General features: G+C 42.9%; 1 protein-coding gene across 3 annotated transcripts in view; it reads left to right on the forward strand.

The window, feature by feature from the left end:
• pcdh7b (protocadherin 7b) overlaps positions 1-9,182 on the forward strand; it is a 106,092-nt gene extending 96,910 nt beyond the window's left edge. For 2 of the 3 annotated variants that reach the window (XM_035519665.1, XM_035519666.1), the window contains exon 3: positions 4,888-9,182. In XM_035519665.1, coding sequence (XP_035375558.1) covers positions 4,888-5,312 — 425 coding nt within the window. In that variant the 3' untranslated portion in view covers positions 5,313-9,182. The remainder of the gene's footprint in view (positions 1-4,887) is intronic. The other variant, XM_035519667.1, reaches the window with a different exon arrangement.
• Positions 9,183-18,615: the final 9,433 nt, after the last annotated feature.

Below are 18,615 nucleotides of genomic sequence, written 5' to 3' on the forward strand. Positions count from 1 at the left end.
GAGAGTGAGAGCATGTGGTGAAGGACCAGACACTGGAAAAGAGTCACACAAGCTTGTTATTGTGGAAGTGCAAGGCGAGGAGCATGTGAAAGTGCTGGTCTCTGATTGCCAGTGTGTGTGTGTGTGTGTGTGTGTGTGTGTGTGTGTGTGTGTGTTAGAAGCTAAGAAAAATCAATAACAGGTAGATGAGGATACACACACACACACACACACACGCGTACTCTCTTATGGGGAGTTTTCCATCCATTCTAGGATTGTAACTCGGCCCCCCCATCCAGAAAATACTGACCAAAACCCTGGACTTTACAGTTCAACTGTTCTCAGCAGGCAAAAAGGCTGAACCCACACCCCCCGTCTTCTTTTCAAGACACAAACACACACACACACATTTCACAACTCACTGTCAATCGGGGTCAGTGGCCCATATAAAGCTCTCCAGTTCTCCATCACCAGCCTCACCACAGCGGGGAACTGACTGCACCCAAGAATCCACTTTTGTTTGTATGTAATTACGGAGCAGAATAGCTCGGAGCCGTCTCTTCCGCTGGCCCCGCCCCCGAGCCCCCATGCCCCTTCCCTTGGGCAGTGAAGGCTGGATGCTTCTTTTGAGCTCATTCAGAAGAGTTGGCCATGACACCCCCCCCACCAAACAACCTGCAGTTTGTGTGCTGCTGAGTCGCTAGCATTTCCGGGCCTGTCTGTGGTCCCGGCTCGCTGCCACCTGCCGTGGAGGGGGGGAGCATCCCTGCTGCGGCCCCGTTGCCCTGCGCCTCTCATGCCTGTCTGCTGCAGGCCTGTACTCCAAAAGTTGGACTGGTGTCAGATATTGGGGTCACTGGGATCTGAAGACCCCTACAAGAAGAAAAAGTGTTAAACTGTGGGGGGTTGTGTGTATGTTTTTTTTTCTCAAGTAAATGACCTTTAACTCTAACTCTGCATGCGGGTGCTACAACGGTGTTGAATGAGGGGAGCACTTGACTGTGTTAGCTTTCCTGACTGTGTAAGCTTTCTGCCAGCTCCTATTTTGACTGCAGACCCTATTTACCTCCTTAGCACCATTTAAAAGAAAGGGCACATTTACAATGAGAGCACAGCAACTAGCGATTTAATTAGCCTCGGTGCATGTTCCAGCAGATCTAACACACACAGACTATATTAGATTAGTTTAAGTTTATGGAACTTATTTGACTGATGTCTTAAATGCTCTGAGAGTTACGCAGATAATGAGTTAGGATAGAGACATAGATTGTGAAAATTACAATTACATGCTTCACCATGGCCTGTTCCTCTCACAGACTGCCAGGCATAAATGCCACTACAGCCACACGGTGTTAAAATAAGGAACATAAACTTGAAATGATGGGATCCAATTAGGGCCAGGTTAAACAGAGGTATCTGACTGGTTGCATCTTCTGTTACAGGGCTGAGAATACTAGAGCAGAATGACCAAGTCTATTTTAGCAAGCACACGACAGCCGCGACACCTTGGTCAGAATTTCTGATGCATTATGGCCTGATCGCTCAAATCTGTCTCCACTTTCCTCAGGACTTAGCATGGCCAGATGGTCCTGTAGCAGTGACTAGGCTGTTCATTTGAATGTAAAAGAGAAATGAAAATTTTGGCCTCATCTGTCTTTGATCAGTGAAACCGAATGACTCTCCTTATCCAGTACCGCGCCAAATCCCATAGACATGCCGCTTGTATGTGCCGTCATCCTGCTGTGCCCCGCAGTCCCAGAAACTGAGACCATGCAGCAGGACCTGCCGCCCTCCCCTCACTCCTCCCCATTCCGCTGTTCTTCCCTCCTCAGTGGGAGGAAGCCATCATCAGTGTAGGCACTGTGAGGGCTAGAGAACAGAGGAGCCCAGGGGGGTGGTGGTACCAGGCAGTGGTAGCTCAATGTTTAAGGTACTTGACTCGTAATCGGAAGGTTGCTGGTTCAAGCCCCACCACTGCCAAGTTGCTGTTGTTGGGCCCCTGAGCAAGGCCCTTAATTGCTCAAGTTGCACTCAGTCATAATTGTAAATTCTAAATGTCAGCTAAATGTAAATTGGTTGGGGGTAAGGAGGTGGGTCTTAATACAAGAGGTCAAGGGGGAGCTGCTCTGGAAGCTGACTGCAGTGATTGAGGTGATGTGGTCATCAGCCAAATACTGACTCAGACCCTGAAGAGCATGCTGGGTAAAATGTGAGAACAGCAGCAAGGCCCTGATGGCTTAATTGTAGAAGAGAAGTTGGGTGTGGGAGTACTATTCTGAGTGAGAGTGAGAGAGAAAGCAAAGCAGGGGGAAGGAGAGATAGTGAGAGTGTAAAAGAAATAGTACAGGCTCCCGTTCCGCCTGGTCATTATAGACCAGGCAGAAAAGTGTCAAGCAGGAGAAGAAAAATTGAGATATTTCTGCTGTCCTGCACACAATACTGGACTGCACTGGCACCAGTGATATCCTATTTTTATGTGTGGAGTTATAGTGTCTTACAGTACAGTTGCACAGTTTGCAGCATTCCCGCCATTTGTTAAGGCCATTAGAAGTGTGTCTTCTAATGCAGACATGACAAACTGCACATTGTATTTATCACCCCGTGGGATGCTGGCCTTCCGTACACCCACCAAATCATTTTCCAGCCACTTCCAAGCCTGCCCACACTGATCAGTGTGATTAGAACCGTTGAGCTAGCTTAGTGTGATTGAGCACGTGCTAGAATGTGGCCAAGCTTAGCACCCACAAAGCTGTCCCCACTGCCAGAGTTAGGGGCCAGCCCAGCATGAGTGCCGCTCTCTCTCAGCTAGCTCCGCTAGCCTTCAATGACCCACTACGCAACTAAGGCTAACCTCAGCCCAACTCAACCCATAACAAATGGCTGGCTAATGGGATCTTGCGAGGGAGCGCGTTAGCGGTAAACCAGCAGCAGCCGCTGCAGGATGGAGGGGCCGAAGGCCTTGTTTGGCAGGCGCTGAGGTCAGGCGAACATGTTCAGGGGTAGTGGAGGTTAATGTAGGATGCGACCTGGACAGGGATTTGTTGGCTAGAGAGCAAAGGGTTCCACAGGATTCAGCTCATAACAGCTAACCAGGCTGTGATTAGCTCTACATAGATTTGTTAGGTTGTGTGTATCTTGGTTAATGCATTAAGCACAAGGATTTTAAGCCCATGCACAATCCAAAGATGCATTTAAATTGTGTTTTGTGGCATAACCACCAGCCATATCGCCACAAAGCATAGCTTGACGTTACCAGATAGATTGGACTTGGTTTTAACCTTTATTTTCTGTCTTCTTGTTGCCCTCTTTTCATTTTTGTGACCAGCCAGTTTTTTTATGACTTTATACCAAACACATCTGTGTGTGCACTTTGTATGTGTGAGGCTTATCTGAAATGACTAATCATTATTTTGGTAAACCCTGATCAAAGTTGCTGTAACATTAACGTACTTAGCAGTCCTGCTCTTTGCAAAGACAAAACGTGGAAACCAAACAGTGATGCTATTTTATTCTTTCTTTACAGGAGAAAAGAACAATAAAAGTAAGCTATGGTTAAAACTAATTTTTCTGTTCAGTCAAAGGCAGCATGCTTCCTCTTAGATGTGCTCTCACCCTCTCTTGCTTGTGTCATACCCTGCATTTGGTCATTAACCGACCATCGCTAACATGAAAGCTTTGGCACTGCGGCACCGCAGACTAAATGGGCAATCGGGAGGCCCAGTCTTTTCTAGCAAGAGAAAGCTTTTGTGTGCGCTTTCTGTTCAGTTTCCCGTCCAAATCCGACTGGAATTTGGTCCATCTTTTCGCTCTCATCCCTTTGCCTGGTTAGTGAGAAGTCACTTTTTGTCGACTGTTGTTGTTTTTTTTTTTTAGAAAACTACAGATGTACACATTTGGCAGTGTTTAGTTATATGTGCTGTGCATTTCATTCTTGCTCTGCAGTAAAATAGAGGCATTTATTGGATTCTTGTCTTCTTTATTTTAAAAATATACTGCAGTTTTTGAAAATATAAAAAGAAACAAATGTTTGTTTGTTTTTTTGCTATGGAATTACAATCGAATTATTGGAGGTAATAAGTTGCTAAGTAAAGAGGTTTCTTCTGAAGTATATAATGATGTAGACCTTCTTCAGAATGTACTGAGCACAAGGATGTGATTAAATATGGCTATTTTTACATTTAGAAAAACTGCTATCTCTTAAATCTACTTACTGGGGACTAAACGGTACAAGTTATTACTTTTGTCAAGAGCCAGCTCCAAAAAAAAACAAAAAACCCCACATTAATGCACTCATGCACGCACACACACACACACACACACACAAAGTGCTAAGTGCACAGCGCTTAGGGGAAGTTCCATGTCATTAGTTTTGGAGGGAGAAATCACAGAGCAGAGGATTTGCCCCACATTTCTGAAGCATGGTGTTCTTTTCAGAGAACTCACATCACCTTTTTTCCTTTGAGTGTTGATGTTTGTGTATCATTTTATGTTATGTGGTATGTGTTAGCCATGAAGTTCAAAGCATGACAAAGAGTGTTCATTCTAAAGAATGTGAGAAAGCAGCACTATTTCATTTAGATTATATGCCAAATTTAGTGGCCTTGTCGCTGTAATTATTTGAGACTTTCAATATATTCAAATAATTCAACCTTTTAAGCTTCATGAGGCTCATACCACGCCCCAATCCTTAGTCTCACTAAGTGATATATTCCCCAGCTGGTGAAGGTGAAGTATCTCTGCTAATGGCTTCTCCCTCTCTCTCTCTCCCTCTCTCTCTCTCTCTGCACATGTGCGTGTGTGTGTGTGTGTGTGTGTGGTGTGTGTGTGTGTGTGTGTCTGTGTGTGTGTGTGTCTGTGTGTGTGTGTGTCTGTGTGTGTGTGTGTCTGTGTGTGTGTGTGTGTGGGCAGACTCGCGGCCTCTGCCTGACGTAGCCATGACGGGGAAATGCACGCGGGAGTGCGATGAGTACGGCCACTCGGACTCCTGCTGGATGCCGGTCCGCACCTCGCCCGAGCGCAGGCCCAAGGCCACCCCACCCCAGCTCTCTACCTTCATGACCTCGCCCGGGGGTGGCGGCGCTGAGCCGCCCGGCAGCCAGGAGGCGCTGGCCATGGCCAACGGCGACCCCTCGCACCTGCTGGGCGACCGCAACCGCAACCTCCTCAACAAGAAGATGGCCTCCTCCTCCTCGACATACGGCGCGTTTGGCTCGGCCGGCTTTGCTGGCGTCGAGGAGACGTCGCGACCCGCCGAGGAGATCCCGCTGGCCCCGACGGGCGAGTACAAGCCCACCCAGTGTGGCACACTCACCAGGCGGGAGGTGTACCTGTAAACGTCCTCACGGCGAGTCCGCGGCCCGTTGCGCCGGTGACTCGACGTCTGCTGAGACTCTGTTAGCCAACCAAACCCCGGTACGAACGCCATCATAGATGTTCCCCTCCCCCGCTAGCTCGCACTCACGATTGTTTGAAATAAGCAAGACCGTAATCTGTAAGTAAGTGAAGACTTAAAAGCATGGTTAAAGGTCTCGTGGACGTGAGGGAGGAGGAGGGAGAGGTGGAGGTGGAGAGATGGAGATGCTGGTGGATGTGTACTGTGTTACCTTGCTGCTAGCGTTTCGGGCCCTCTGACTTTTCCAAAGTGCTGCCTGGTTGTGTAGACTTCATCCTAAACATGCATGCATAATCTAGCCTCTTACAGGACTTGGACGTTACTTGATAGGACTTTTCTTCTACTTATTTTGTTCATTCTTTTTCTAAATGATGAGAAATGGATGAAGGCAGGCCAGACTGGTGCTTTTTTTCTTGTAGGGGATCAGTATTGTAGAAACTTTTTTTTTTCTTTTTTTGTTTACCTTTTTTCGTAATTATCATATCTGTATGCAATCTGTCCAAGGATTGGGCAACTTCACTGGACAACCTATCACATTCACCAAGAGACCAAAAAAAAAGGCCAATCATGGACAAGAACATGATATTATCAGTGATGACATGGATAGATAATGCAGGAACAGATGCTGGAACAGTTTCTTATATACTAGAACATTTGAATGACTGTAACCTTTGCAAAGGGTCTGTAGATATCTCTTTTAATTCTAAATGGCGCAAACCTGCGGCATACAAGCTGTAAACGGTGAACTTGCTCTGCAAGAAGCAAGTTTACCTGTGTGCCTATCTGCTTTTCAGATACACACACACAAACATACACACAAACACATTTAAACACACTTTTCCATGTGGGTGATGAGCTGTACATAAATGTTCTAAACATATTCCGGACACATGCTTGCTAGCCCAGCTGTCCAGTGCCACATGCCCTCTCTTCACCTCTCTGTTCAGCCCTGCCTTGGGAGAGAGTTCTCCAAGTCTCCAAGGCTGACCGTTCTTGCCGGCATGTCATACATATGGATAACTCTGGTCATTTCCCTTCGTCTCTGGAAAAGTGGCTCCTCTAAGGACACATGACGCAAACTTTGCTCGACTTCTTTTCCTTTGTTGTCTCAGATTTAAAATTAAGCCCTTAGTGACCTATGGCACACCAGTTACACACACTCACATAGCACCTTACACAAGTGTATTAGAACTTATTAGAACTAACTGGCTGTTAGGATCTCCTGTTGGATAAACAGATAGCTACCAGGGACATGATTAAAGTGACTTGGTCCCAGTGACCTGCTTGGGCTGGCCCTGTGTAGCATTCTCTTAGTATGAGTGTTAAATTGAGCAATAAACCTGTGAGACAGACAAATATTCATTTTCAGCCAGCCAGTGCATATACACCAATACATGCATTATAGGAATGAGGATCTACCAGCTAAATGGATTTGTACAATCACTAAAGATGTCAGTTGGCTCACGGCTGGCCAGGAGCACTTCTTACAGAGAGCAACAAATGGTTGCCGTACGAAAACCAAAGTCCTGGGAACAACAAGACGTGACATCTCGGTTACAGAGGAGACTGTGCTCTGACATAGCTTTGATCTGGTCCTGTTTTGCTTTAAATTCCTGCACATGTATATCTACACAGGCTAAGGGACATGACAAAGATGTCCGGATGATGTCCTTACTGAAACACACAGCCTCATGCGCTTACTTTGGTACACACACACGCACGCACGCATGCACTCACACACACACACACACACACACACACACACACACACACACGCACACACACGCACACGCACGTGTACACATGCACGTCAAAGTCCTGCATCCAGGAACCATAAAATAACCCTAGTTTGAGGCCGTAAGTACACTTACGAGGCACAAAAATATCTTGCCTTTAAAAACTGGGTGACAGTAACCAGATGCAATGGCTCCTCTTTTGTACGTTAGATAACCTTCAGCTCGACTGGACTGCCATTTCCTTGCAGCCCCTTGAATCTGTAGTCTGTGTGTACTACTCGTCGTTAAAAGAAGTGCTCTGATGCTTATCAACTGTATACTGAAATATGTACTTTTTAATGCACGTTTAAAGGGATTCTACTTCACTTACTATGAAGGGAAAAAGAAAAAGAAGAAAATGTAACAAAAAAAAAAAAAAAAAAAAAAAAAACCTCTTACTCTTACCCTGTGAACTTCGAGGTCCGTTGCTTGCTTTTGTTCTAAACAGACATTAGACATGTAGTATGGCTTAGTATATCAGTTTGATACGGCTGAAAATGGAACATGTATATTTCAACAATTGGTCGGTTTATTTAGCATCACACTGTGTTTAAGGTTTGTTTGATAAATGTTGTTTCTTCTCACCAAATGCCTTTTTTTTTTAATTTCCTTTTTTTTCTTCTCTGCACCACAAACTCACAGTAAAATCACCGATACACTGAAGGATTACTTGTCCGCGTCACACATATGACATAATCCATGATGGTACTCTGCGGGCATGGTTTAAAGTTTTGTCTGTTTTTGAAATGTGAACCTGGTAATGATGCGCTGTGTGCAGAATTATTCGCATTTTGCTTTTTCTCATCTCTTACTGTGACACTTTTTACTGAATATTTAGAATGCTTCTGTAAAAAAACGGGGAAAAAAATCGAAACAGAACTATAGAGTGAATGCAAAATATGCAACTGTGCCTTTTTATACCATCATTGGTATGACTCATTGTCAGTTTTGACTAGTATAAAAACCAAGACGCTTTCTAAAGTGGATGAGGAGTGCTTTCTGCTGAAACTCCACTGCCTGGTGAAGTTTATATGATAGACTTTAAAAGAACACACACACACACTCACACACACAGAGAGACACACACGCACACACACACACACACACACACACCAAAAAAAAAAAAAAAAAAAAAAAGCTTTTATCTTGTGGCTTCTTTACGTAAGATCAGTCAAATGTTGTCAAGTCTATCAATACGTAATAAGTGTACACATTTTAGGTGATATCCTAGCATATAAATCATACAATTTCAAATTTAGCATGGTTTCTTGACCAAACCGTTATTTCTATACAGAATAATATTGATAATAAGGATCATAATACTCATGATACTAAGGACACTGAACTGATCAGCAAAGTCCATGTTACAATAGTTGAGTTCGGTGTGCAACGAAGAGAGAAACTAGCAACTAAGGTGGCGGGATGAAGAACCGCCAGGCTGGTAAAATATGTACAGTATGCTCACAGATACACACGAACACAGAGAACAGCAGCCATACAGATAATGATAAATGTCAGCACGTCTGAGCAAGCGATACGAGACAGGAAGTGGCGATACAGTAATGATGGCAAAGGAAATGGATTACAAACAGTTTGGCTTTGTCCATATTGACAGGAAAGCTCTCATACCCTTTGCAGCAAAACAAGGCAGAAATCAGACTGCAATCAACAGCGGTAAGCAGTGTGTGTATCAAAAACCCTACAGCAGCAGAACGGCGTGTTGTCAGCATTGGACTTGCGATATAGGTCAGACATTTCACAGCTAATGGAGAGATCTGTAATATTAACCATACTCTATTTGTCCTGCGACTTGGATGTTGATGTAGAATTGACGATCAGTTTTAATCATCATTTTATTAGGAGTCACTATGCACGCAGCTTAGCTGAACATGGCAAAATGTACTGAACGCTGAAGTCCACCTCTATTTATGAACTATTTTACATAATTTAATTTTTGCTTTTGTACAGATATTTCTGTAAATAAATTGCTTGTCATTTTTGTCTCTGCAGAAATTAAAATATAACGTTAAAAAGTGGTTGGCTTCATGTTTATCAGCACCCTGCGTACTACAGCAACGGACCTCCGTTTCATGTGAGAATCTGGAAAGCGCGGGTCAGTGCCGGTAACTCTCTACGTTAGACAGACAGAACACGTCTGACGGCGGGCTGAACGAGACTAGCTCCGCCCCTCGCGAGCCAGGTGAGCCCGAGGTTCCGTTAAACGTAATCCGATCGACCAGCGCGAGCTTGGGGGCGTAATTATCGTCGCTGTTCCTTCATCACCAAATGCTCCTGGACTGGCTACGAGCAAACCGTCGTGCAGTCACACTTAACCTCACCTTCAAAACCAGATTCCGAGCTATGATGTGATTAAGGCTGACTTGGTTAAAAATAGCACCGCGATTCATATCAGTGTCGCTCGCTTTTTCCGTACTCCGCATCGCCTTTCCCGCAGAGTTGTCATTTAGTTCGTTTATTATCGAATATCGCCAGTGTTTGTTAATGTTATCATCATGGGAATCTGTCTATCAAAGCAATCGCAGACAGTGTTTATTTACCACTTGCTGTAAACCTACAGTAATTTCACATAATCGAATTTGAATTACAGCGATGGCACACTGTTTCAAAGCACATTAAGAAATGTGCAGTATTTAGGTTAATGGGTGTGCCCTGTGTATTATGACATGAGTGATGAGCTAACACTTGCTAATAATATGGGCCCGTGCCAGGGCCTATTTAAAATACTTATTTACATTACATTATGCAAAATATAGGGCTTCATTTCAGCAGAAGAAGCTGATTTTCTTCCCATCCTGCAAAGCCTAAATTAAAACAAATTAAAATGAATAGGAGCCTAATTAATGTTTAGCCAATGCATTCCAAATGAACTGTTTCAAAACCTGCTTCCCATTAAATAAACAGTGTCTGACATTCAAAATGTGATGTATGTTATAGCTTTAGAATGAAAACAGATTGTCATGGTGAAAAATTTACTTCTCTCTCATACCAACATGTGCATAATATACTAGATCTTGTGAAAGAATGCCATTATAAATCTGACATTTCGATGGCTTTCATAATTGACAAACTTACTAATTGTCCTGCTTTAAATGTTGCTACGGTGTAGACTTCATGATTGTAGTGGCATAATGTACTTTGCTGGTTTAATCTAAAGCCTCTGGAGCTGCCATTGTTCTGTGAAGGGTTGGATAAGGTCTCATTGCCACTGTGATGGATTGAGATCTCACTATGAACTGTTCCAGGAAATCTTGCGCTCAGCTATAGTACCAACCCCAAAAAAATAATTAATTAATTAATTAATTTTAAAATATATATATATATATATATATATATCTATATATATATATATATATATATATATATATACACACGTACACACACACTATAATTACCACAAACACACATACACTCCATGGTGCATTCATTACATGTTGATTTAATGAGACATTCTAACTTTTCAGAATCAAAGATGTTGGTCAGTAAACTTTGAAGGGGCTTTAGGATGCATGTTCCTTAATTGTGACCAGCTATTTAGTCATGAGTTCAAAGCGAGAGAGAGGGATCGAGGGGGAGAGACAGGCATAGAGAGAGAGAGGCTGAATGCTCAATACTGAATACTGAAGAGTCAGTACTCTGCATAAACCACAGGCTGAGCAATTAATAACACCATTGAACATATTTCATGGCCAATGCATGCAAGATGACATTTGAGATGAATTTTTCTCTCATATTTAACTGTTAATGTCACCTGTTGATTGAGAATACATAAACTACAGAGAGAACACTAAAATACACAGACCCAGCCCAAACACAGTTGAATGCAATGCTGTTTTCCTGAGATTTATGTTTTTCTAATATTCTTTTCTATATTATGGAGAAATCCAATCATGTGCAGTTAGCACTTTGTAAAAATTGACTTTGGTGTTTATGTTTACAGTCAATTCTTTTCTTTCACCCCTCCAGTAGAAAATGAGAGAATGAAATCAAAGTTTTATGTGCTGTGGAAAATGAACAAATAAACACAGTGATGAGAAAAGTCCTGCAATAACTTTTTATTTAATTGAGATCATATAAATCCTATCACAGTTTATTTGAGGGGATATAGGACCCGGGAGATGATATTGTTACAGTGAATGATATTGTATTAGAGCAACAAGGGAAAATATCCCCCAAAAAATAAGGGAAAAAAAAAGGATTTCTATGCAATCATGTTCCAAAACCAGGAGGCCACACTGTATGTCAGTTGCATACAGTTCCAACAAATAGTTCCTGCATGGGTTGTGAATCACCAAGATGATGCTGCCAAAAAATTATGTGATATTTCTTTCTTATTAAATGAACAGACACCTTATAAACAAATAATTGGCATTGAATTGAAAGCCATTTGTAGTGTCATAAGAGCACAAAGTGCTCAGAGAGCAATAGCCCAGTTCAACAGCCCAACCAGGCAGATGTTCCAGCCCTATTATGGCCAGAGGTCACATGTCCAGCCCTGGTGCCCCATGTGAGGAGGCGAGAATGACTTATGAGCGTTCACCTTCCGCCATGGTGACCTTTAGCAAAGCACTTACCTCCTGTGCGCTCCAAAGACACTGTAGAACAGCCGATCGTGCCCTGTGCACTGTGCCCTGTGCTAACACTTAGTGGGGCTCTGCAATGTACCCGTGGGAAAGAAACATACAATGAAAACAAATGAAGTGAGTGGTTGTGCTCTCACTTCGTAGATGCATATAGCAATAATGCAAATAAAAAGCAGCTGTTATCAAACCACAGCTGGAATGCTATTTGTACATTTGAGTGAGACATTCAGATGAATATCTTTTTCTCCTATATATTTTCTATAATTTGTTCAACACATTTACACTTACAACAAAATTTACATGTCGTCCTTGAATAGGGGAAGGTCATTTGACGTCAACAAATAACGCTAGAATTTTTCATACTTTTTCTTGATCATTTGCCCTTACTTCAAAACATCCCTGAGTCTTTCTTTAAATAATGCTATGTTAATTTGATGGATAATATATTGTCTGTCTTTCATTTTATGCTTTGTTCTTTAATGAGCTACCTGTTTTAATTCGACATAGAACAATGAATATAATGCTTCTGATATGCATGTTAGCATAATGCTTATATATTCAGTAAATGGTAAAGGCCCTGTCCATAAGCGGTTGGACAGTGGCTCAGTTTTTATTGTTGTGGTTTTAGCAGTTCAAGCAGGTTTGATTGAAAATACAGTAGTGAATAAAGGTTAAAGTGCAAAATGACCTCTCAGCTGAGAGGGTTTATCACAAGAGGTGCACTATTGTCATGCCTCAAGAAAAGCAACACCAGGACACAGTTTGCCAGAAAAAGAAGTTAAATACCTACAAATGCTGTAGAGTTGTGGAAAGATTAATAAGGGCTGCGATTCCCAGTTCACCCAATAGGAATATAAATATAAATATAAATGTAAATTTCCTCACTCTGAAACTAATGTTCTCGCCTTTAACCTCCTAGCCAGTGCTTCATTTCAGATCCAGGGTGCTAAAGCATAGCCTAAACAATAAAAAAAAATGTGTCACTCTTCATGTTCTTACACACACTGCTTTGTTCACATGTGTGTTTATATACACATATTAGAATCAGAATCTAAATTCAAATCAGTTATGCCAAGTTATCAGTTATATACATATATGAGGATTTTTTTCTTGGTGAGCGCATATGTAACATTTAAACAGACTGGCATATTGACCTATTTACAGATCGATAGAGAGTACACAGAATCTGGAATAAATTAGACTTAAATAAGATAAACTAGAATAAAGCCATTTAAAAATATAAGATAATAGAACAGATATAAAAAGGAATGCTGAATATGTGCATATTAGCAAGAGCTGAAGAGATGTATGATTCAGTGTTATATACAGCATATTGAGCTTATTATTGCATGACATGGGTATTCATGGATATATATAGTTCTAGCTAGGATGATAAAGATGATGCCTTTGACTGTTCCCAAACAATGGAGTTAGTGCTGCAGCAAAGGGCATGTTAGGTGAAAGGCTAAGGTGCAAGGTGTCCACTGTGGCTAATGAGGGCCACAGTCCTGGGGAAAAAACTGTCCTTGACTGTGCTGGCTTTGATAGTCCTGAGTTTTCTGCCTGACAGCAGGGGATGGAAAAGGTAATGTCTGTAGTGAGAGGGGTTGGCTGTAATTTTCCCAGCATGTTTCATGATTCTGTTGTTGTATATGTCCTGAAGTGCTGGCAGATTACATCCGATAATCCTCTCCGCTGTCCTGATTATCCACTGGAGCTTGGCTTGTTCCTGTGAGGTGGTGGAGCCAAACCAAATGGTTATGGAGGAAGTAACATGGACTCAATGATTGCAGTGCAGAACTGAATTATTACAGACTGTGGCAGGTTGAATTTCCTCAGCTGCCTTAGGAAGAACATCCTCTGCGCTCTCTCTTGGAGATGGAGACTATATCTCCCTCCCACCTCCGGTCCCTGGATAGGGTGAGGCAGTCAAAACCACAGAGCCATTGATGTTGAAGGGGAATGAGTGGGGAGCACTCCATTTACAGTCAACAACCATCTCTGGGTGTTATCTTTAGGGTATTCCAGGACATCAGCTGCTTCGCTTCCTGTAGACAGAATCATCATCATTGTTTATGAGGCCAACCACTATAATGTCAAACTTCACAGTTCTTAGGAGGTGCAATATTTGGCTTAAAGACTAAAGTGCAGGGCTGAGAGGACCCAGCCTCGACGTGTATCTGTCCTGAGGGTCAGTGACTCTGATGTGTGTCTTCCGATCCACAACTGCTGTCTCTAGTCTGTCAGGAAATTTGTGATTCACTGACATATGGGAACTGGCACACACAGCTAGGTGAGTCTGAGCTGCAGAAGTTCCGCGACAGTGAAGTTAAAAGTCAAGCTGAAGTTAGCGAAGAGAACTCTTGCATAGGTACCTGAACTGCCAAGATGCATTAGGGTGAAGTTCAGGGCTAGGCTGACTTCGTCATCAACACGTGTGTTGGCTCTGTACCTTAGAGAGTCTATCAAGGAGTCTGTAATGGCCTGCAGGTAGGTTAGGATGAGGCATTCATAAACCTTCTTGATTGCAGGGGTCAGGCCCACCAGCGTGTGCTCATTAAGGCATGTAATCCATGTCATTTTTTGAGACTGACACAGTGATAAAGGATTTGAAGCAGAGGTCCGAATATCTGTTGAAGATGCCATAAAGACTGCCAGTTGTTTCCTGTGCTTTACAATGGCTGGTAAGTCCCTGGAGCAAAATGTGCCAGCATCTGCCCTGTTGTGACAACATGGAACTGATAAGAGAGGCCAGTGGAAACGTGACACAAGTCTGCAGACAAGTTAGCAGATGCCAACTGGCATGGGTACAACGCTGGTGCCAAAAATGTGAGAATTACCACTCACAATTGACTATAGACTGTACCTTAGCCTTTTAGGTACAATGTTAGAGTAGGTGTAGCTAATAATGGATCTACTGAGCATATACTCACCAACTAGAAGATGCCCTCAGCATCGATATGATAGTAGAGAATAGTTGAGGGCTACCCAAAGTGTCACCTTGTACATTTATTGTACAGCTATAGTGGCAAAGAAACAGTTCATATATATGGAATATAAAGATATCCTTTCTCAACTCAAAATGTGTTTGTATGAAAGCGAAATTCTGTAATCAGTTTTCTCACTTTTTGATTTCTCAGCGCCCACTAATCTCAGGCTTTGCTATAGAGGCGATAAAGATTAGGTCTTTAAAGATTGTTTTTTCAAACAAAGATTAAGCCTATTCTAAGATTAGGTTTCTTCTGAGTCAATGAGGATTCTCCCTCTGAAATCCTTTCTGCTGGACTAGGCTTAAAGCGCATCTACCCTTTGGACTGTCCTTCAATATGAGATGTCAGCCAGTCTGCCATTGAGAATGCAAGCAAAAGTGAAGGAGTCATGAATGGCAACAATGACGTTTTGAACCAATACCTGTTGTGAGTAGCCTATTACTCAGTCCCACTGGATGAGGAGCTATGGCATACAATCTCCATGGAGACAGAATTATGGGGTGTGCCCATGTGTAGGATACAGGGAGATCATATGTATGTGAGCAAAAGGATGCAAAAGGGGCGAGAGGGAGAGAGAGAGAGAAAGAGAGAGAGAGAGAGAGAGAGAGAGAGAGAGAGAGAGAGAGAGAGAGAGAGAGAGAACCATAGTTTCCAGTGTAGGGGAAGTAGATCACTGATTATTACAGAGGAGGGTTAAAATGCAGTGATCCTTCCTGGGATAATTTATTAGAGAAAAAGCGAGGTATGGCCATGCCAACCAGCTGGAGATGCTCAGTAATATTTAACATTCATTAGCAACCCTTCTACTTCGTTCTTTCTGCTGATCGCTCAAATCTCCACATGGGGGCACGAATGGAAAAAACAAGAAAGAAAGGATGTGGCAGTGGTCTCCATGCCAGCAGCACTCGGCCCGGCCGGTACTGTGACAGGTCGCCAGCTATCATCCTGCCCACAAAGGCAGACTCAGAACGAATGAACTCGTGATCAAAACGAGATGCACACAGACCACAGTGAAAAACAGCACCCGAGCTTACAGTTCTCTCCTATATTATCATGACATGGCCCCCCTTGGCTTCTCACTGCATGGTTCAGCACCATCAAACAGCACAGCCCGACATCATGAGCATTATTTAACAGAAAAAAACCTACAGAGCACCAGAACATCCTCTAAAGGGATGTGGAATATTTATTTATGATGATAAAATAGAGCCACTCTGTGGTGGCAGTGTCATCTTAAAAGACAGCTTAGCATTCATGGGAGAAAATTTGAAATGCAGCCCTTTCTAACAAGCCCCAGGAGTGGAGCCTTGCTAGGAGTGTTTTACTTTCTACAGGGATGCTGGGAGATTGGATGAGATTGGCTACATTTAGCTTTTGGCCAAGGTCTGGAGAATGAGGCGAATGCCAGGTACTGATGCAGTGTAAGTGCATCGTTGATGATTCAGTGGGAAGATAAGATTTTAGTCTTGGGTGATTCTTTACACCAATCTTATCAGGCCAGCATCTATCTCCCTCCCTCTTAGATGCTCAGGCTTGGACACTTCGTTAGGTGTGTGTAAGTTTTTCTCTCTCACGTCACCTGATTACCCTTCCTTACAGCGCCCCTAGGATGTGTTGAATTCATCCCACCATTTAATTTCAAGTTGCAACTAATTCAAGGGACCTAAAAATGCGACATAACATCAAAATGTATATTGGTATTTTATTGGAGAGTGTTTAAACTCTGTTTCACATACACAAACACACACACAAAAACAAATTCACATGCACATGCATGCATGCATGCATACACACACACGCCCAAACGCATGGGGACGCACACACACAGTTTGTCAGTTGCTACTACACATAACGGTTCCGCTCATACAGTACACCATTCCCACATGCACCCTCTACTGTAATCTAAATATAAGCCATGTAGTGTCATAAAATCAGTGATTTGTAGGAGTGGTTCCAAAGCTGTAGTGGGCTGGAGAGATGGAGCTTGTGGAGTGATGTTAGGGCTCCCACTTTATCCCTTTAATTACACTATTGGATGCAGTATAAGGATCAATTAATTGAAGTGGCTCCGTGCACACTGGATTAGACTGCTTGAGGATCACAGAGAGCCATAAAGCACTCTGGGGAAGAGGGGACACACACACACACACACACACACACACAAACAAACTTACATGCACATGCATGTATGCGCACACACACATGCATACAAACACACACTGCTTTTTTACAGTAATATATAGATCAACTTGTTGACTGAGTGGCAGTATTTACAGTCTGTCTCCAATTCTGTCAAACTGGAAAACGCTGCAATACCTGGTTAGGTGCTCCTCAGACACCTGAATTTAACCCAGTTTAGCTGACAGCCTATATACCAACAAAGTGATATGAAGCCACAGAAATGTTGTTAATATGCCTGGACCTCCATGCCTGTAAATGACCAGTTTTAAACTATTGCATTTTCAGTCCCCACGTGTTATGTGCAGATGTTACCTATACAAAGATTAAACTGCAATGTAACAATCTCTTCCAGAGCCTCTGAAGAAATCAGTAAGCCTTTCCAACCCATTTTTATACCCAACTGAGCTAAATGATTCAAATCTTTGAAAATAACCATAATGCTGTGCCCACCTTTAAAACAAAATTCAATGGAACCCAAACATAACAAATTTACAGCAGGTAGATATAGATGGATTGTCAGCCTCAGAATTGGCGGTGTGGAGTATATATGTGTGGCACCATCCTATCGTCTGCTTGAGGCCCCAGTGTAAACACAAACTTATACCATCTGTGCTGGCTCAGAAGCAGTGGATGGAAATGAGAGACTAAGTAGCTCTGCTGCTGAACTCCTCATTTTCCCTTTACCTCAGAACCTAAAATCTGCACATCCACATTAGGAGGAGTATGTGTAGACTGGGCCAGTGCAGTTCATGCTATAGTTTGCTAAATGTTTGTGTCTGTGTGGGGCTAGTGTCTGCTTACTGTGTGTGGTGTCAGGCACAGACTTAGCATACATTCCAAAACTAAGTCAGAGTACAGTGTAGATGAGTCAGAGTCAATGCTGAGTGTCTCACTGCTAAAATGTACACTTCAAGTATGCTGGGTCACACCTGTGCTATGTGCTTGCACTGGTGCTTGTGTGTGTGTTTGTGTGTGTGCATGTGTCTATCTGAGCCAGAGTCAGCTCATCTATGCTTCTCTCTCTCTCTCTCTCTCTCTCTCTCTCTCTCTCTCTCTCTCTCTTTGCCTAGAGCATAGCTGCAGCTTTGCCTCATCCCTACCAATGTCATTTATTTATTTGACTCCTATTCCTTCAGACTGTCTTGATGGCTGCAGGCACAATAGGATGCATTTACGCATGCGTGCTTGCACACACACACACACACACACACACACACACACACACACACACACACACACACACACACACACACACACACACACACATACACACACACACACACACACACACACACACACACACACACTCACACTCACACATTCGCTAAAAATGTAATGTGATCTCAGTTTTATGGCATTGCTGGCAGATAAGTGTGAGCCTAGGCATATTCGTGGACTGTCAGACAAACACACGTATGCACACTATCACACACACACACACACACACACACACACACACACACACATGCACTCCTTTTTAAATGAGAATTCTGAATGTTGTTGGGCTCTAGTATTGGTGACATTATGAGATGGTATTCCAGTCAAGCTTTTAAAAAGACTGAACCTTTTTTTCAGCTGGGCCATGGACTCACACACACACACACACACACACACACACACACACACACACAAATACACACGCTAATGTAAGTAAATAAACAATGTAAGATGATACAAGGCCTTGCAATCCCTTATAA

This window comes from Electrophorus electricus, chromosome 19 (genome assembly GCF_013358815.1).
Source record: "Electrophorus electricus isolate fEleEle1 chromosome 19, fEleEle1.pri, whole genome shotgun sequence".
Taxonomy (NCBI): domain Eukaryota; kingdom Metazoa; phylum Chordata; class Actinopteri; order Gymnotiformes; family Gymnotidae; genus Electrophorus; species Electrophorus electricus.